Source organism: Balaenoptera musculus, chromosome 7 (genome assembly GCF_009873245.2).
Source record: "Balaenoptera musculus isolate JJ_BM4_2016_0621 chromosome 7, mBalMus1.pri.v3, whole genome shotgun sequence".
In the NCBI taxonomy this organism is placed as follows: domain Eukaryota; kingdom Metazoa; phylum Chordata; class Mammalia; order Artiodactyla; family Balaenopteridae; genus Balaenoptera; species Balaenoptera musculus.
Window position 1 is genome coordinate 62149657 of NC_045791.1, and position 21608 is coordinate 62171264.

The window sequence follows — 21608 nt, forward strand, 5'->3', positions numbered from 1 at the left end:
TCTGACACTCGGACTTTGCCACCCTTTAGTCAACCATCAGTTTAAGATACCAACTTCCTGGCATGATATTCAAGGCCCTATGCAAACTACTGACTTACACAAAGGACTGTCATCTCCTCCCATTAACATACACTCTCCCCACAGGCTATGGTCTTATTTTCCACAAAGGTCAAACCATTCTTTCCTGATTTTTCCAAAATATTACTTTCTTATAATGGTTTCCTTATTCTTTTGTGCTGCCAACTCCTAATCATGCTTCAAGGCCCACATTCAAGTTTCCCCTCACACCCCTCTGCAGCTTTCCCTCACCTCCCCCCAGCCCACTCAGACAAAGTGATTTTCTCCTTTAACTACATTTCCTTGGTTCTTTATAATGCCTTGTAAGTAATACCACAATTGCACATAAAATAGACTACCTAGTTATTTTGCTGATAAGTCTCCCTGCAGATTGTGAATACTTTGAAGCAGAAATTGTGTCAAATTGATTGTAGCATCCCTGAAACCTATCAGATACCCTAGCACATAATAGTTGCTCCCTAATATTAGGAGGAATAAGCTAAAAAAGTGAATTATTTAAAGAGGAAAATACAAGTTAAAATTATGCCGAGATATCATTTCTTATCTCAGATCGGTTTTTTAAAACAAGGTCTGAAAATATACTCTTTTGAAGAAACTGCACAGAAACAGGTACCCTCATACAATGACAAAAGAAAAGCAAAACAGCACAATCCTTTTGAGGGAACTTGGAAATATTTAGCAAAATTATATAGGCAGAAAGTAGATGGGAAACCTCTGTACCTTTCACTCAATTTTGCTGTGAACCTAAAACTGCTCTAATAAGTAAGTCTATTTAAAAATTATATAGATATTTATTCTTTGCGTCAACAATCCCACTTCTAGGATTTTAGTAGTTTATTCCAAAATAAATTTTAGTAATTTATTCCAAAAATATACTTAAAAAAATACATGACAAGGTTTTTTTTGTTCACCACTATTTGCAATAGCAAAAATGACTGGAAACAACCCAAGTCTTCCTATAGAAAGATGGTTCAATAAACTATAGTACACAATAGATTACTGTGCAGATATGAAAAGAAATGATGACTCTCGCTATATACCTCTATCAAGTGATATACCAGGTATACTGTTAATTCAAAAAGAAATCAAAGCGCAAAAAGCATATATGGTACACTACCAAGCACTTAAGAAGATGGGTAGGGGTGAGGTAAGGATAATAATATATGTACATGTTCGCTATATAAGAATAAACCAAAAAAATTTAAAAGGCTTACCAATAATAGGAAGGAAGAAAAAGGGTAGAAGGGGCACAGATAAAAATTATACTTCCCAGAATATAGCTTGTTTAGCGGATTTGATTTTGGAACCATATAAATATTTTACATAATTACAAAACAAAATTGGATTAAAAAGAGCAATGCCCAAAAATAAAAGCAAAAATGAAACAAATAATTCTGCATATTGAGTTGGAGGCATAACATCACAGATAGGAATGATTCCAAGTGTCTTTAAGACATAGTAATTTGACTACACATAGCATATACTCTAAGTGGTATGCCCCTAAGAGCTACAGCAAAATATTACAGAATGATCTTAAATGGCTCTGATTAATTATATTATTGATGGTGGCATTGGTGTTGGTATTCTGTGATGTACATTTATTGCAGGATAAGGCAAATCAGTAATGATACTGTTGCAGTCAGAACACAGGATTTTAAGGGTAGGAGCAAGAAGACGAGGTAAAAACCTTTCAGTCTTGAACTTTTACTGGAAATAACAGCATGATTCCATGGTGCATTTTTTTCTTTAGGAACAAAAATACATACTTCCTAGCTCTGCTTTCAGAAAAACCTAGGAAACAGGACCATATAAGGGAAGTTCTAGCAATGAGCACACAGGTGCTCAAATTGTGGTCTCTAAATACCATTAGTCAATTTAAAAAATTAGGCTTCCTGGATGATAGGCATAAAATGTCCAAGATGAGCCTGGAATATCTTGCCATTCCAGAAAGCAAAGAAGCTAATAGAGACAGCTGAGAGAATGTCAAAAGGTCTCAGAAGTCAGCCTGAAGGGGTTCCCATTGGTCCAAAAATCCAGAATTGGGGCAGTTTGAGAATTAGTAAGAACAGTCATTGCTGTGAATTGAAATATATTTAATATATTTAAATAACTGAGCTCATAATGATAATAATAAACGTTATTGGTCACTGTGGCTGCTGTGATTTCCCCCTTGGAGAACTTGCTTTTCTGCTGCAATGAATGCAGTTGGCTGACAGCCTCCAGCTACTGGTGCCTTTAGGATCCACCTCAACTTCACTCTTCCCAGGCAGCCCCCAGTCTATGACTGAACACAACTAGATTTGGCCATTTCTGCCTAAGACAGGACTCCTAATGAGCAATCTTTTCTCCCAAGCTCTCACCATAGGTAAGCAAAGACTATCAGATAAGCACCATAGACTGAGGTTCTCCCTGACCCTGCCTGCTTCATCCCCTCTTTACAGGTGTCAGACTGGCATCACAGTCTGAAGGTTATCCCTCCCAACCTGCTTCCTGCCCCTTTTATCTTTCACAGACATTCGCCCCCAACAAACCTTTCATTTTCCTATGAAAAACTACAGTCCAGACAACCCAGTTTGTTCAGAAAATAAGTTATAAGGAAAAAATAAAAAACGGAGAGGAATCTGTGGATTCGAAGATATAAAAGACAGAGCAACCAACTGCAATATGGACCTTATTTAAACGTTGATTTATATAAAAAAGAGAAAGAAACAATCAGGAGACAATGAACACTAACTGAATACTTAAGGATACAGAGGATTATTTTAAATTGGAATAGCGGTATAGTGACTATACTGGGTATCAGATTGTGTACTCTATTTTTTTAATCCTTATCTCCTAGAGATACATGTAAGATGTTTATAGGTGCCATTATATGATGTCTAGGAATTGCTCCCAATTATTCCAGATAGAGGGAACTGGGTAGGGCATAGATGGAATAAGACTGGTCTTGAAAACTGTTTAAACTCAGCGTGTCACATAGAGCCTCACCACTCATTGGGTTGAACATGGAAGCTTATTATATTATTCTTTCTACATTTGGGTATGTTTGGTGTTTCCCACAATAAAAATATTGGGTTTAAAAAACTTTGTCTGTCCCATTTGGTCATTTACTCAGGAAGCAGAAGTGGCAAGAGAAGTGGAACACGCTCTCTACAGTGGAACTGTCATGAAGGCCTGAAAGAAGTCAGGTGATTTTGTTGTATTAAGGTTTATTATCTTGATTTACCCCTTAAATTATCATTTCTCATGTCAAATTTCATGTGCTATTTCTAGAGCAATATTAATAGTGGAGATGGTAGGCATTACTATCTAATTCTTATTCTAGATATGAAAATAAAACTTTTAATGTTTTACCATTAAAAAAAAAAAAGGTTTATTGTTTTGGTTTGGACCATGATGCTACACCGTCAGTAACTCGGACATCACACAGACTCTTGAAGGCATTAGGGAGAACTCTTTCTTACTGGACTGAGGAAACAGCATAACCTCCTGGGTACAGCGTAGACTCTGGAGTCAAGCTGCTTGTCTTGGAATCCCAGCAACTCCATTACTAGCATGACCTCGGACAAGGAAGGTCACCTCTGGGCCCTAGGAATAAAAATCCTATCTGGACTACATAGTCTTGTTGGGAAGATTAAACAAGATAAGACACTTAGCATAGGACCTGGCAGGGTAAATATCAATAAACGTTCACTATTTTCAGCCAAACACCGGACACCAATGCATAGCAGCAGCAGTAGTTTCCAGAACACTGTTTCCGATGAAAATCTTGGAATGTACATAGGAATTCCCCGATGCCAGCTGGTACATTATTTTAGACTTATCTGTAGGCTTACCATAAGTCCCTAGCACTACGCCAAATGTTTTTTAATGTACGCATACCTGCCCGCCTGCCTGTCTCTGGATTCTGGCATCCATTATACTAAGGGTCCTCGACTTCTGGTTCACATGCCAAAAGTCAGCAGAAGGTTTAATTTCCTTCAAACTTCCATTTCCCTCTCTACTTTCCCTTTTAACTCATCACTTACTGATCTTGGAAAACACAAGAGCATATAAAAAGCCATGGCTACCAAGAGTTTCTTCCCTTTGCCCACCACATACACGATCAGAACTCACTTGCTCAGCATACACTACCCCCATCACTGGCATAGTACTTCTAAAACTCGGGCAGGAATACAGTCATATGGAAGGAATTAGAGAGGCCTATGCTGAGGACTTTGATGATGTTTGTAGATTTGTCAATATTTGAAATGTAATCTAATAACCTAGTCAACTAATGGACTAGGCAGGATTAGCAATAAGGTTCAAAATGAGCATTCCAGTACTGAGATCACGATGAATTCTATATTCTATATCCCTGGCCCTTTAAACAAGGATGTAATTTCCCAAGTTACAGAGGGCACAAAAATGTCCAGTCTAGGCAATAGCATCCTCCTGTGTACCCAACCTATCTGTCGATCCCTATTATCTACTGCCGTGGCTCTTTGGTTTTTAGCTCCATCATGTTCAGACTTCCGCAGTTCACTTCAGGTCCTCCTGCTATGGCGGATCCCATCTGGATCAGCCTCTACCGACCTTGATCCAGTTTATCTGATTTGCAGTTTGTACGGCCCTTGCCTTCAATGCAAGTACCATTCCCCACTTCTAGGAGGATATTTTTGTGCCAGTTGCAGCCTCAAATACCCCCACGTGGAGGAGACCGAGAGGAAGGGGACACAAAAGTAGACCAGTTTTTAAAAGTGTTTGTCTTCAGATGGTGCCACATGGCTGTGGTATATTTATCAACAACACTGGGATGCAGACTTTCATGGGGTCAAGGTACGCAGGCTAGGACAGTTATTTCAAATTTACTATCCCTATAGTAAGAAACAGATTTTTTTGCCAAATTTTAGTTTAAATAAATCATGACCGTGAGGAATAAGGCTATGGTTTTAACAGACAAGACTTCAATTTTACTGTCAGCCAATTAATTCACAATAATAAGAGCATGTTTTTGTACTCACAAAGTATGTTAAAGGGTTCTGCCACTTGGGCATCTCTGGACTCAGTTGTTTTATCTTTAAATCGGCAGCTCTGATTATACGGTCATATCAGTTCTAAGTTGAGATTAATTACTGAAAACTGTACCTTACTATAACGATGCAAACCCATGCCTGGGAATAAAGGGAATAAACATTTTCAACGCTTCATGTGTCTATGCATTAGAGCTACGTTGTCCAACGCGATCGCCACTAGCTGCATATGGCTATTAAATTTATTAAAATTAAATAAAATTTAAAATTCAGTTCCTCGGTCACACTAGCCATATTTCAGGTCCTCAGGTGCCCCAAGTGGCTGGTGGCAACTGTATTGGACAGAGCGGATACAGAGCATTCCATTAGTGCAGAGAGTTTAAACAGCCATGCTTAGAGATTCATTCTATATTTTGTTTTCCTGTGTGGACCAATTTAAGAAAAAGCTAATTTTTATACAATATGAGCTTTATACAGTATTTATACAGTAGGATAACAGACCTGTCAAAGCATTTAAAAACTTTATAAACATTACATGCAGTTGCTTGGTAAGCTTGATTTTTTGTACCCAGCTTTTAAAAATTCCTTCAAATTTGACAGCTTAGGAATACACTAATAATTTTTTTAAAGAAGTATTTTTCTTCTTCATATGTAGACTGGTGAATCAAAGCATCATGTTTTACTGAGTAAGTAGTCCTTCAATAATTCACATGAGTAATGGGTCATTTTGGGATTTAACCCCTGCTTCCATTATTTCTGACCAACGGTTTACCGACAGATGTCTCACTTTGGATATACACAACAGAAGCCTGGGATCTGTTTCACGTACATCTGTTCCCAAACAGCTTAGGCAGATTAATACTTAGAATGCACCCAGCTCTGCTAAGTCCCATGTAATCACTAACTCTTGTTGTTTTAAAATTGATTGGTTTTTTTCTCATTTTCACATTTTTCCACATTACCTTTCACGTTGCAAAGTCTCCAGCAAATGAATGTCTATATAAACTTAAAGGACAAGAAAATCATGAACTCCCTTATAAAAGAAACACTTTCAAGACCTTATTTTGAAGCCCAGCTTTTTCAGATTTTTCTGGTTACTGCTCTAATTAAGCTGAGCTCAAAGTCGTGGTAGGAATAACCCTTTGAAAAAAACACAACATGAAATGGTGTAACCTGAGGTAGTGAGTCTAAGGATAATAAGAGAATTGTAAACCATAACTAAGACTTGAAACCTTCACCGTATTTTAAAAAATATTTAAAACATAACATTCTCATGCTAATCAAACATATTGTAAGATCCTTGCCCTGAAATTTAATAAGAGGGTACAGGAAATGAAATTGAAGAAAGGATAAGCTAGTCCTTTTGTCCATCATGAAAAATCTGCTCATGACTAGCCTTATCCCACTATTTTCTATCAGAAAGTGGTTTCTTCCTTTCCAATGACAGAACCTGTGCTGAGGTGACTGCCCACCTCTCATTATTGTGTCTTGAAGCTAGGGAAGGGAAGCAAGAAACTTGGCCCGTAATTCCCATGCGGTTCTTCTAATTAGAAATTCATTAGGGCTGTGAAGCTTTGGTGTAAAATACAAGTCTTCCACACACACCTGGCAGCTGATCATTAAAACTTTACTCAGGTTTATTATGATGTCCTAACACCAAAAGTCTATAAAAATAGGTATTTTCTTTAAAATGCAACTTCACAGAGTTGATGGTTCTTAGAGATCATATAATGATCTATAAATGCCTCATTTTGCAGAGAATAAACTGTCACTCAGAGCAGTTAAATGACTTGCCTTAAGTCAGTTACACCCGTTAGTTGTAGACAAGACCTCAGGCCCCTTGGTGCCCACTCCTGAAACCCTTCCTACACCAGATGGGAGATTACAGACAGCTGGAGCGGGGAGCCTGTAAAGGATCCTGTAGTGCTTTTCATACTTCAAGGTGCTATTCATTAGTAAATGATAAAGGTGCCCAGTGTGAGATAACAGAGATTTGTGGGCACTTGGCATTCCAGTCATAGAGATCCCTATATTAATCATTCTTAAGTGTACTAAAATATGAGCTTAACATAGACTAATGCTATGCATTACTGACTCTCCTTTTCCTTTATGGGAAAATCTCATAACCAGGCCTCACAGTACAGTAAGCAGATTCTGCATTGGGGATACACAAAAATGCTTGTACCTTCTGCTTCCATCTAACGTTTCAAATAGAAGTTTACCACTGGGTAAGCGCACGTTCCTAGAAGTCTGTCCTCGGTTGAGATTTAGAACAATGCCAACAGGCCATCAGTGATAATTTTGAAAATGTTGAACTCTGAAAATATCTGATCCAGTAACAAGCTAAGGGCTAAATGACAAAATACACATATTGGTCTATGGCATCTGCCCATACCCCCCTTTCTGAGTCTCTTCTCAATTTTTGACACCTTACGCCTGGTCCCAGGCACCATGTAGGGGGCTAACAACACTGTGGCCTGCTCTGCCTAGACAGGGTCCCAGGACCCAGACGTGCCTGACCTTTCTCATTTGGCCTTAAAATCCTCATCTGACCCCTCTCCTATTTCTTCACGGTTTTGCTCTTTCCTAGAGCACAGAGAGCTAACTTGGTAATTAACATGAATAAACTCATACGATTCCACAAGTAAAATGACTGTAATTTGAGATTCCAATAGAAAGATCATTAGGCACCATAGCAGGCAATAATGAAGATATTTTCTGAATGGATGATGCCCTTTTGTGTATACAGTTTGCTTACAGATGTGACATACTGGTCAATCTATGCCCTGGTCATAGATTGTTTTCTTTTTCCATCTTTACAGCTGAGCAAGAAAGAACCTTCTCACCACGATGCTAACAACGGAGAAGTAGGCCAACATTAGCTGAAGAATGTTTTGTAGAAAGAGTTCTAATGCTTTAACAAAAGGGGAGGGGGATACTCTTACAGGTGATGAGAAGTCACTATTAAGTAGCAGTGTAGTAATCAGATTATAATGCCAAGGACAAAACTAAAGTTCATGAGACCAGTTAACAAATTCATTCATGTAACAAATGTTTATGTCAGGCACTCTTCAAAGCGCTGAGAGTAAACAAAACAGATGTCCTGAACATCTTCCCTCTTCTCATGTAGATCCCGTCTCTGGGAGCTACACCATCAGTTCCCCCCAGTTCTCAAGCCTTCAGATTTGGTCTGAATTATACAACCAGCTTTCCTGGTTCTTCACTTTGCAGATGGCATAGAGTAGCATATCTCAGCCTCCATAATCCCATCATCTCCAATTCCCATAATAAATCTCCTCAAATATATATTGTACTGTGTATTTTTCTCAAGGTTCTATTTCTCTGGAGAATCCTACTACATGTCATTATAAATAAGCCAAAACCCATAGAATGCAGAACACCAAGAGTGAACCCTAATGTAAACTATGGACTCCGGATGATAATGATGTGTCAATGTTCATCAGTTTTAACAAAGGTACCACCTTGGTGGGAAATATTTATAATGGGGGAGGCTATGCATGTGTGGGGAGCAGAGGGTATGTGCACTTTCTGCTTAATTTTGCTGTGAACCTAAAACTGCTCTAAAAATAAAGCCTATTTAAAAAAAAAAAAAAACAGCTACTAAGGCACTATGAGGTTTAAAAACTGAGTGGTCTTGGAAACATCTCATATGATCTAATAATGCCCAGCAATCCGACCCCACCCCTACCCTTTCCTGGAAGATCCAGGCACTGGCCAAGGAGTAACAGACGTGGTCTCCTCCACTACATCCTCCCACACCACGTCCTCCCAAGTATGGCAACCTTAATGTAGTTTTTCCTCCATTTTCTGGACCAATTTCATTTGTCTTTCACCACACACATCCAAGCTAATTCCACATCAGAGAGTATTTCTCACATTTAAACATCTCTCTCAATATCTCCTTTTCTTTTCCCACTCTTATTATTCTACTAAGTAAAACATCTCTTGGTTTCTTCTACAAATAGAAGTGCTTACTAAGGTGCTAGGCTTCTGGACCTCCAATTTTCGGGGCCCAAAGTGGTTTGCATACTAGGTGTTAGTTACAAAGAAAGGGTGGTATATCTAAATGAAGGAAAAGAAAACCAAAGTGTTTTAGGTCAAAATTAAAGATCAACACTTGCAACCTTTAGAGTTATAACTGTCGGGATGTCTTTTTAAACTCTACAGCCAGGAATGCTAATTAAGCCTATTTTTCCTCCATCACCGCTCAGTATATAAAAGAGCATTTCTTGTTTTCATGCCATTATTTGACTTTTCGTGTACCAGTATTGCAACACTGATTTGAATACCTCTCGTTGCACAATGTCTCATTTTATTCCTATAGTATTTCAGCTTCATTGTAGGTTAAATCGACTCTTGCAGGCCAATTTAAACTCTAATGGTAAACTTCTATGTCCCCAAATTCAAACAGACTTAAAAACTAAACAGAATAACTCTATGTCCATATCCCTAGCTTTTAACTCAAAGGTTCTAGAAAATACTCCACACCTTGGTTTTCAACACACCTGAAAACATTTTTAATTAAAGTCAAAGGCAGTTTTAGTTAAGTGGGCCAGCAGGACACCTGCAGCAGAAGCAGAATTCCCACTCAGAACCAGCACTGGGTCCCTGACTAGTCTGTTTTGCTAGATTTTTGTACACGAAACTTGAAAACAGTGACATTTTTCTATTCTTTAAGGTAAACAGCGCATTGTGTCTTGTTTTCCAACAGGGGAAGGCATTTTTAAAAATTTCATAAGTTAGCATTTAGAGGGGACGTGTACCACATCCCAAGGTTTTCCCCTTAATCATCTCTAAGACTTGAAATAGTTCTATTGTACAGAATCATAACACTTTCTAAATAAAGGTTTAGGTCAAAAGGCAAATGCACGTAAACAACAAGATGATTCTAAAGTCATTATTAAACACCAAAAGTTTCTAGACTGACTTTTAGACTTGATTCTAGACAATGGCAAGGAATGTGAGGGATGGAAAAGTCCAGAGAGACCAAAAGTTGGGGTGAAACTTTCAGAAGTCAGTAAAATGAGAGTTGGATTCGGAACCCACGTGTAGGTATAGTCGGTAAAATGCTTATACTTTCAGCGTTACCGTCAGAAGTTGACGGAGTAAAACTTCAACTTGGAGGGGAGGAGTAAGTGACCTTCCCGCATCTGGAAAACACCTCCCCTTGCGGGGCTCAATTCTTTTTTCGGAGTCACAGAGCAGAAGCGGAGTGTGACGCAGGTCCCGGGATGGCACCCCAGGCGGAAAGCCAGCTGGGAGGGGACAGGTAGCGGGAGGCCCCTGGGGGCGGCTCGGGTTCTCCCCCCCTGTCGGGAGGGAGGAGGCGGCGGCTTCTGGACGCGGTAGCCCGCTGTGGCAGAGGCGGAGCTTGCGGAGGGCGGAGGGACGGCGCCGGGAGGAGGGTGTGGGGCCGGGGGAGCGAGGAGGCGCAGCGGGGGGCGGGGCGCGAAGGCGCCGCGGGGGGGCGGGCGAAGGCGCCGCGGGGGGCGAAGGCGCCAGGACCTTCTAATTGGGACCACTCACCTGTGGGGCGCTCGGGCTGGATGGGCTGCCACCTCAGGGCCCGCTCGCTCAGCACCACGTCGCAGCTGTCCCTCCCGATCTCGAAGATGCCCCGGAGCAGAATCAGCTCGGCCGCCGCCTCCGGCTGCTGCCCGGACGCCCACAGCACCGAGGGCACGGCGTCCGCCGCCGGGGGCGCCTCCTCCTCCCGGCAGCCCTCCAGGGCGCTCACCCGGCCGCCGCGCCTCCCCCGGGGCATGGTGGAGCCACCGGCTGGGGCTGAGCCAGGGGTCCGGGGAGGCCTTTGGGGGAGGAGGTGGAGACCGCGTCAGCCGCGGCTCTGGCTGCGTCCGGCGCTGCCGCAGCAACCGCACGCGGGGCAGAGACCCAAGAGAGAGGCGGGGCGCGCAGGCGGAGCCGCCCTGACCTAGTCCAGCACCTTGGCCCGCCAGCCTCCTGCCTCTGCCACTCACTACAAAAAGACCCCAGTCCAGGAAGAGGAATAAGTGGCTCTCTCCACCTAGTCCCTACAGTGGCTTGAGATTCTGCGCACTGCGTTACCCGCCAAAATATAGGCCAGCGCTTCTCAAACACTGACTTGCATACTCACCCCTGGGCATCTTGTTAGAATGCAGATTCTCATTGAACAAATCTGGGGTGAGGCCCCCGACACTTGTTTCTAGGAAGCTCCCAGGTAATGCCGCTGATCCTCAGAACGCACTTTGATTTGCAAGGGTATAACCCTCTGTTTTTCCACTTCTTTCCAGCGGGCTTTCCTGGAGCGCAGAGGTCGTGCTTTATAACCTTGCTTGCGTGCCCCCAACAGTTAGCTGATCTATATGCAGCTGGTAATAGAGAACTCAGTTCCCAAAAGCTCTGAGAGGAAGCCAAAGACTAGTCCCTGGTTTACATAGACAAATTTTCGTTCTGACAAATTTAATGTTAAAGGAAGGTGCCTCCATGCTGTAAGTATTAAGGGTCCTACTTTCCCCCAAGATATCTCCTCTGCAGTCTTGTCTCTACCTGGATCTGACCTTCCCTGGAGAGAGATCACAAGAAGCAAGGCTTGTTCTCCTTAAGGCTAATGCAGCGTTACCTGGAAATGGAGAGAGCCCGGGCTGGGGCGGGCGTGGTGGGGGGGGGGGGTGGTCAATCCTTCACTTTCTCGCGATAGCTGAGATTCATGAAATTAGCTGTTAATTTGGAAAGCACAGAGTCTGGAGGCCAATGGTTCTCAATCCCATTAGAGTTACCTGGGGAGTTTGTTTATAAGCCAGATGCCCAGGCTACACTCAAAGACAATGCAATTGGAATCTCTGGGGGATGGGACCAGACTTCAGGAGTTTTTAAAGCTCTCCAGGTGATTGCAATGTTCAGCCAGAACCGAGTGTCGCTGCTTTAAGCAGTGTATTAACAGGGAGCTGACAAGTTGTGAAAGTGAGTTCTCTGGAGGAGGAGCCAGAGTGGGAAGTAAATCAGCAGGCTTATTTTTTATATACATAAGGCCAGAATAATTGTATTGAGAAAAAGTTAGGGAGAGGAAATAAAATTCATAGAGTTGTGAATCGAGTTCCACTATGCTAGTGCCTAACCAGTGACTTCTGATAGGTAACCACTTCTCTTTCTGTCCTCACCCCTCGTCACACTGCAAAGTCAGACAGAAGAGCTAATGGTAGCAGGAGCATCTCAAGGGTCTCTGCTCAAACTTAGATTTCAAAAAACCGAGGAAGGAGACCACAGACCTAGCCAAATCCCTTTCAGACATAAAGCGCCTGTGTGCCAGTTAAGCTAGGACTCTTACTGTTTAATGCTCTGAAAACAAATACCCAAGCTTCCAGGTGAAGTGGGGAAGAGCCTCAGTGTGATCTGATTGCAGCGAGCTGTTTCTTGGAGCAGAAGTGCAGCTGCTGTTAAACCCCACACAGGCTTCAGGTGGCTCAGCTCAGCAGTCATTAGAGGGGAAGGCTGGTGCCCTCCGCAGAATGAGTTGCAGTTCTGGAGTCAGCATCTTGTATTCACAGCTGTCAGGCAATCAACACAATTAGAGCTCGTTGGCATTTTAAAAGCTCACTGAAAGCCAGGGCAGATAGGCCAAGGCAGTGGCTACTTCTTAGGACCTTTGCAAGGGGCAAGTTGCCATTTTTCAAGCTTCAGTCAAGCCAGGCAGCCAAAAACATTGGCTTTGGCTTTCTTGAAGATGAAAGTACTGGCTATGTTCCATTCTTTCCCTTTGATGATCTGTTCTCTTCCAGGGCTCTAAAGGTTGCAGTGCCCTGGAGCTCTAGCCACAGGATCCATCTACACGAGCATCAGTGCCATGGCTTTACATACTATTCAGGGCTCCTCCGGTGATGTCATCAGCCCCAATCAGTCCCCTGAACTTCAGACACTATGTCCAGCTGCCCCCCTGACATTGCTAGTTGGCTGTCCAACAATCATCCGAAACATAACATCTAAAACCAAACTCGGGATTTTCTATCGCAAACCTGTTCCTCCCAGAATGTTGCAAATCTCAGCAAATAGTGTCATCAAAATCCTTGACATCATCCTCATTTCCTTTCTCTGTAATGAGAAAAAAGAAAAATTCATGACATATTTAATGTCTGCATGTCAATCTATATTTTGGGTGAAGTGAGCTTAAGTTGCATCCATCTCTCAGTCATTTCTGATGCTAAATGAGCACATTGTCAAGCGGTCTGCTTCCCTCTCATGCTGAATGGAGATTTTGTCAGAATGTTCCTGCAACTCGGGCTCCTACTGCCTAAAAGGTAGAGGGTCATATATCCCTACAAGAATTACAGAGAAGAGAGAAAAAATTGTAGAATCCCACCAAGTCAGAATATGACATCTTCTTCATATGCCAGTTTTTTGCACTCACATTGAAACTCTGTTTAAAATGAATTGCTCAGCTGTGTTTTAGGACACATCTCAAAGGATTATGGGATGACAATGACCATGTAACCTCTAGCTTCTCAATAAACAATAACAATAAGTAACAGAGGAAAGAAGAATAGGCACTTCTTTCCTTTCCCTCAAGTTTTTAAAGCCCCATTTACAGGTAGGTACTGATATTCATCAACTTGGAGCAATTTGAAATGTATTTCAACCAAATAGAGAGCTTGAAACATTCTCACAGTATCTGCTAGCAACACTGTAGTGCAGAATCTTAAGTTAGGTATAACCAGATACGCAAATAAAACAGACAATTTAAATCAGAAACATATTCTCATTTTCTAGAGCTCGCACTATTATAACTGTGAAAAAGGCATTATACCGAGGAGGCAACATCTCTTCCCACTGTTGAAAACAGCCCACTGCTTTCAGACCTCTTACCCACAGGCACCAAAGAGTTTGGCACTGGGTTCAGTCTTTGATTATTACATCATTTTCTGTCACCATTTTGGGCATGTCAGTGTCCTAGTCCCAAATTTGCATGACAGCCTCACCCCAACAATCTATGGTGTCCTCTGTTGCAGGCTTCCATTCTTAGGACATCCTCTGGACCTTGTAGAACTTCTTGAATGCTTAAACTCAAAAAGCACTCTTTCAGAACGCAGACTCTTGTTCTTTTCAAACTTGGATATGCTTAAGAATCTTTAGTTTGTTTTAAATGTAAATTCCCAGTCTTTACCCCCCCACTGATGCTCTGAGATTTTGAATCTGTAACTGAACTCTTCCTAGAAATATGTGTTTTAAACAGGTACAACAGGTCATTCTGTATGTTTTTGACAACATGCACAACACTTTGACAATCAGTGAGCAGATCCTTCCTCTTTGTCCTGCTCTTGTCCCCTGCCGTTTTACCACAAGGCTTGTCCATGTGTCTATCATTTATAAGTAATGGAATATCCAGCTAAAAGTGTTTCAAAATACAATTTTATTTCTCATGTAAACAGAGTTCTGGAGTCAGGCTGTTCTGGGTTGGCCTTTAAGAAATTGAGGGCTTTTTAACAAATGGGACCTAAGCGAACTTATAAACTTTTGCACAGCAAAGGAAACCATAAGCAAAACAGAAGGACAACCCACAGAATGGGAGAAAATATTTGTAAACAATGCAGTGGATAAGGGCTTAATCTCCAAAATATACAAACAGCTCATACAGCTCAATATCAAAAAAACAAACAACCCAATCCAAAAATGGGCAGAAGACCTAAATAGACATTCCTCCGAAGAGGACACACATATGGCTACAGGCACATGAAAAGATGTTCAACATAGCTAATTATTAGAGAAATGCAAATCAAAACTACAATGAGCTATCTATCACCTCACACCAGTCAGAATGGCCATCATCAAAAAGTCTACAAATAATAAATGCTAGAAGCGGTGTGGAGAAAAGGGAACCTTCCTACACTGTTGGTGGGAATGTAACTTGGTGCAGCCACTATGGAAAACAGTATGGAGGTTCCTTAAAAAACTAAAAATAAGAGTTGCCATAGATTCCCACAATCCCACTCCTGGGCATATATCCAGAAAAGACAAAAACTCTAATTTGAAAAGATACATGCACCCCAACATTCATAGCGGCACTATTTACAATAGCCAAGACATGGAAGCAACCTAAATGTCCATGGACAGATGAATGGATAAAGAAGATGTGACATATACATACAATGGAATATTAGCCATAAAAAAAATGAAAAAACGCCATTTGCAGCAATATGGATGGACCTAGAGATTACCTTACTAGTGAAGTAAGTCAGACAGAGAAAGACAAATATGATATCACTTATGTGTGGAATCTAAAAAAAAATACAAACAAACTTATTTACAAAACAGAAACAGACTCACAGACATAGAAAACAAACTTATGGTTACCAAAGAGGAAAGGGGGTGGGGAGGGATAAATTAGGAGTTTGGGATTAACAGATGTACACTACTATATATAAAATAGATAAATAACAAAGATTTACTGTATAGTACGGGAACTGTATTCAATATCTTGTAATAACCTATCATGGAAAAGAATCTGAAAAGGCTTACTTTGTTGTACACCTGAAACTAACACAATATTATAAATTGTTTTTTTAAATTGAAACTATATTTCAATTTTAAAAAACAACAAAAAAGAAATCAGGGGCTTTTCAACTTTCTATTTTGCTATCCCCAGTTATCAACAAGGACCCCACTGGTGTCTCCCAGATGGCTGCATGGTCCCTAATCATATATCATCTCCCCAAAATGTCCAAAAGCAAGTACAGAAGTGGCAAGGGCAGTTTCTATCTGTGCACTTCTATTTCTATCAGGGAAGACCATGTTTTCCAAAATTCCACCCAACAGATTTTCCTCTCAGGTCCCATTGACTAGAATCGGGCAATATGCCTGTGCTCTAGCTTCCAGGGAGCCTCAGGACAGTGTCTTCAGCCTGGAAGAAGTTGTGGATGACTATTGGTTAAGCAACTAACAGTGTCATATCTTCCTTTTCTTCCAGGCTATATCATTTATGCCTAACAAGACACACACCCCCAACTTATTGACTTAAAGCAATGATTATTTTTTCTTGTGATTCTGCGAGTTGGCTGAGCTCAGCTGGGTAGGTCTTCTCCTCCATGGAGTATCAACTGGATGCACCTGCATTTAGCTGGAAGCTCAGCTGGGGCTGAAACATCCAAGATGGCTTCAGTCACGTGTCTGACATCTCAAGCTGAGATGGCTGGAATGGCTGGAGCCTAGCCGGGCCTATCTCTTTACATTTGGCTTCTCATTATTTGATTGTGTTGCCTGAGCTTTTTAAAATGGGGGTGAATCCCACAAAAGCAAAAGCGGAAGCGTCCAGGTCTTTTAAAGCCTAGACCTGGAACTGACATAGCATCACTTTTGCCACTTGCTATCAGTCAAAGCCAGTCACAAAGAGAAAGGGAAATAGAGTACGCCACTTGGTGAGAGGAGCAGCAGTCACATTGAAAAGGGTACATATATGGGGGCAGAAGTCACCTTAGCTGATAGCCCAACATAGTCCTCCCTCTGGCCACAATGGTTAACATCCCTCCCATATATAAAATACACTCACTCCCTTTCAAGACTGCTCAAAATCTCACCTTAGTACAAAATCAAAGTCCAGAATCTCATATATGAGGTTCTTTGGGTGTGCTTCTCTTATTCTAGGAAACTGTGAACTAAGAATATGTTATCTCCCCACACACATCAACATACAATGATGAGACAGGCAGAGGATAACCACAATAGATGCTCAAAAAGTGGGAGGGGGGAACCAGAAAACACATCACCGTCACTGGTCCATAGCAATTCTGAAATCCAAGCAGATGTGTGTTACTAGTTCCCCATACTCTGAGAAAGAGAATGTTCCTTATCTTTCACCCAGTTCTGCTCCTTAGGAGTGGTCCCCTAATTAATTGTTCTCAGCAGCTCTTAGCTCCAGCCTCCGGGCTTTTGGTTCTGCCCTCCATACCATCTTTCTTTTCAGTAAGAAATGGTCTGTGATGGCACCTGAGTAATTTTTCAGCCTTTTTCTATCCATAAAAATTTGGAGGTCCAGAGGCTTATTTTAATTTGGACTGTTTCTGTGTCTTTTAGTCTAAGTGGATATAACTCCTTTAGTTATACTTTGACACAAAGTATTTCTTTTACACAAAGAAGACTTTGTGAACTTTATGTATTGATAGTTCACACATATATATATATATATATATATATATATATATATATATATGTAAAATCATATTAGGTCATATCATACAAAAGCCATTCCCACAAATCTCTTCAAGATTGGCCCCTCTGTATTTTGGACTCCAAGTCAGGGTATTAGGGCATAATGTTCCTAATGTTCTTAGAAGTACTTTTGTCCAGGTAAATTGTGTCTTCTAACTACATCCTTGATTAGGGCTTGACCTAAGAGCGTGTTTAACTGGAAGCAGCCTACATTTCATCTTTGCTTTGAGGCCATTTTTTGCTTTGGAATTGTTGTGTCTTTTTTTTTTGCCAGAGTATCTGTCTTGGGCCATCTTTAGTTCCTCTAAATTATGCTGGCTTATTACTCCTTTGTAAAACCCTAAAAGAAGCCAATCATCACTTACGATATTCTGCCAAAAATCTCCTTAGCCAGATTCACAAATTTATTTGGTGCTTTCTATCTAACAAGCCATTGCAAGATTGTTGGGGCCATCTTTGTGCATCTACCAGGTGGATTCACTCTTTGCTTCCCAGGCCCCATGGTGCACCACTTCAACTTCTCTCTTAACAGCACTCCCACTTCGTTTATCCAAATGCCATAAAATCCTGCAACTATCTTCTGTTTCCACTCTGAAGTGTGGGCTGTTGAGAGATTTCCACTGAAGCATGTGGGTTAAGGGCTACTACAAACTACTACAGTATTACAGTCTCCAAACTTTGCTTGGCTCTGAGTCCTGCTATGCTACTATTGATTAGTCTTGATGGAGCGTATTCTCCTTATTCCTGGAGAGGCTATTTTAAACCTTCAGTTTTCTCATTCAACTCCCTCTCACTTAGCGTGTCATCATGCCTCCATCTTCACATGAAAGAACCTGGTGAGAATAAACTCCCACTACTTTCTAATCCTTACTCCTGAAATTCTCTTTCTCTACCCTGACTCCTATCACTAGAAAGAAGTATCTCTCCTGTCCCAAGGAATTGCCTGTGTTCCAGATCTTCTACCCTCCACTCTGCCCAACAACTTCCTCTATCAAACATACCCATATCTCACATCTTACTGAATTTCACCTTCACTATATACACAGTTTTCTCCATCTTTCTGTATAAAAAAGACCAAGCAACAACAAAATCACAGTCTCTTTTGTATCAGGCGATTCTCCTTATGTGACAGAAAACCCAACTCAAACTGGCTTAAAAAAATGAAACCTAATTAGAGAGGTGGGGTAGCTTATGAAGAGAATAATACAAATAACACAGTGCAAGAACCAGTTCCTCTCCCCTTCCTCACTCTGCCTTCTGTAGTGTATCACTCTCTGCTTGACATGTACCCTTCTACTCCACTCTTCTCTTTCTTCCCAAGAGCCAAATGGCTGCCACATTCCAGACCTCTAATCCACGTACCACATTTGTCAGAAGAGGAGCCCATATCTCTGTTGCTACTTCCCACATAAACCAGGGAAGCCTCTCTCTTCCAGTCACAGTAAACTCTCCTTGCATGTCATTTTTTCTTAATAAGGTAACATCTTTATCAGTCAGCAGAGACAGAGTTCTGATGTGGTTTGAAAAAACTCAGTGACTTAAAACAATAAAAGTTTATTTCTTACTGATGTCTGCGTGAGTAACGGTGAGCAGGAAACTAAAACAAGAATAAGCACAAGAGACACGAGTACCAACTGTTCAAAAACAAAAAGAAAAAAAGTTAAAAACAAGATAGTGTCCCAAATCTACGTAAACTAAAACTTCTGATTAATTAAATACCTTCAGAAGAAACAATCACTAACTGGTATTTTGAGCAGTCAAAACAGTCAAATAATGAGATGTATAGCCCTATATAACTAAGGTTGGCATCTTAGCCCCTGGGTTTTAGGTTCACAGAAAGAGTCCTGGCTCAAGGCCCTATATAACCTAGAAGAGACAGAGCTTTTAGAAGTCATGGTACTTACATTCACTTGGATCACAATCATTTTTTTAATTATGTAATTTTACACATCATAAAATTGTGTGTTGAATGCGTGTTTGTGAAACCAAGGAAAATGCTATGTTTGTTTTTTCAGAGGTCTATTTATTAGTATACATATTGCGCCACATAGGGAATAAATATGGCATATTCACATGAAGAATTAATAACAGTCTATAGCCTACGCTTTTTGTGAATTCTATAATCAGGCTTTTAAACAAAATCACCCTTAGTTTATTGGCTGTGTCTATTCACACTTCACTAAATCTGGATGTCAGTTTAAGTTAATTCACAAGAATAAAAACCAATAAAATTTTACATAATTCAGATGCCTATTAAATAGCTATAATTTGTCAGCTTGTTTAAATATCAAACCTGGTACTAACTAAAATATGCTGGTAGTTATATACAACATTATGTCACTAAAACTTCATGGTAATATTTTTATAAGATTTTAAACGAACACTTTTATATTTACATGTATTTAACATATCTATTCATTGTCAACTTATGTATTAGTTTCTGAGGACCGCCATAACAAATCACAAACAGGGTGGCTTAAAACAACAGAAATGTATTGTTCACAGTTCTGGAGACCAGAAGTCCAAAATCAAGGTGTCTGCAGAGTTGGTTCCCTCTTGGGGTCTCAGAGGGAAAATCTGTTCCGTGCCTTTTTCATAGATTCTGGTGGTTGCTGGCAATTTTTACAGTCCCTTGGCATATAGACCTGTCACTCTGATCTCTGCCCACATCTTTATTCTCCCCTTGTGTTGTCTGCATGTGTGCACGTTCTGTCCTCTCCTTATAAGGACAACTCTAATCCCGTATGACCTCATCTTAATTTACATCTTACATCTTAAGATATATTATTTGGACACTATTCCAGGTAGGATCACATTCTGAGGTTCTGACTGGACATGAATTTTAGGGAGTGGGGGGAAGGCACTATTGAACTCAGTACAGCATATATATTTTTTTTCCTTGAAAATATATTTTAAGTAAGATAAATGCGTTGTTAGTTAATTAAACAAAAATGAAATTTTGGGAAGCAAAATATCTCTTAACATTTGTTATATGCTGATCAGAGTCAAGGAAACATTAAAATAGAGTTTCTTTATCCAAAAATCATATGTTGGGATTTAAAAATATCTAAATAAGTAGCCTTGCCCTGTGTTAACTAAGAAATCCTTTCAGAAAAAAAAAATTTAATAAATATCCCTACTTAGATTCTAGTTATAACTTACATGCAGTTTTTACTACTGTTTATTGTGTACTTAATCATTGGCTGAAATAAAGATTATTCAGTTATCTGGCAATGACAAGTGAGATTATCGCAAGTCTCCTTTTTAGAATTCTACTACTTTTTCTGCTCAATTCTTGGATAGGAACAATTCATGGACACACACTTGCAACCTACCGCAGATTATAAATTTATAATTCCCTGCTATGAGTAGACAAGCACTGCAATCAGTGGCACTGGGGGTAATGAATTAACAGTTCTCTTAATCATGGTCATATCCTTTCATGGATGTCATAACTGACATCATCCAGAGAGAACACTAAAGAAATCTTACTGATGTGCTAAGTTTATACAATGAACATTTTGAAGTAGATATTATAGTTAGGTAATTCAGCAACATTTATCTCAACCAATAACAAATTCTGTATATAAATATGATAACTTTAAAGAACACTAGTTATTCTTCAGTTTTCAGTGATTTTATACTAAATCACCTTCCAAGAATATTGATTCTTCCAATGTTTCTATTCCCTAAACAGCTCTCCTAACAATTCACGTGTAGGGCCAAAGTGAATACCTGATGTCACTAAAAATAGTAACTCTATGTTCTTCTTTATTTGTGCTGTATTGACAAGGAAGATCATATTCCCCGTAAACTTATCACATTTCTATTCTATTTGATGTGTTGGAGGAAGATGAATTTAACAACTGTTGTGACTATCAAGTACTCTCTTTCACATTGTGGATTTCTATTTCATTGCCATCATCTAGCTATATGTAGCCTATTTTTACCTTTTAATTTGTCAAATGCTACTCAAATTCTCAAACTTATTGCTGGAGTACATAGTCATGATGGATTAGATTCTGATCTGCTGTAATCTCAACTCCTCAAGGATGATAAGGAAGTTTGGTACAATTTTACATAACAAAACCAGAACTCTTGCTGAAAGAATGATGAACAGAAAGGGAAAAGGTAGCATGCTCTGAGTTCTTAATGAGTGTACAAAAAAAATGGCATGGTCTGGAAAGAGCCTATAACATTTTAGTTCTTCTCTTATTCAAATTCCAAATTATATCTAACCAATTGATATCAATAAAAAGAAAAGATGACTGGTAACACATGATTACTGATGCTCAGGGGTGCGGGGAGGGGAGTTTGGTACCA

General features: G+C 40.3%; 1 protein-coding gene across 1 annotated transcript in view; it reads right to left on the minus strand.

Moving 5' to 3' along the window:
• Window positions 1-10977, minus strand: part of CERKL (ceramide kinase like) — a 140645-nt gene extending 129668 nt beyond the window's left edge. The window contains exon 1 of the mRNA XM_036858112.1: window positions 10638-10977. Coding sequence (XP_036714007.1) covers window positions 10638-10875 — 238 coding nt within the window. The 5' untranslated portion in view covers window positions 10876-10977. The remainder of the gene's footprint in view (window positions 1-10637) is intronic.
• Between the last annotated feature and the right edge of the window lie 10631 nt (window positions 10978-21608).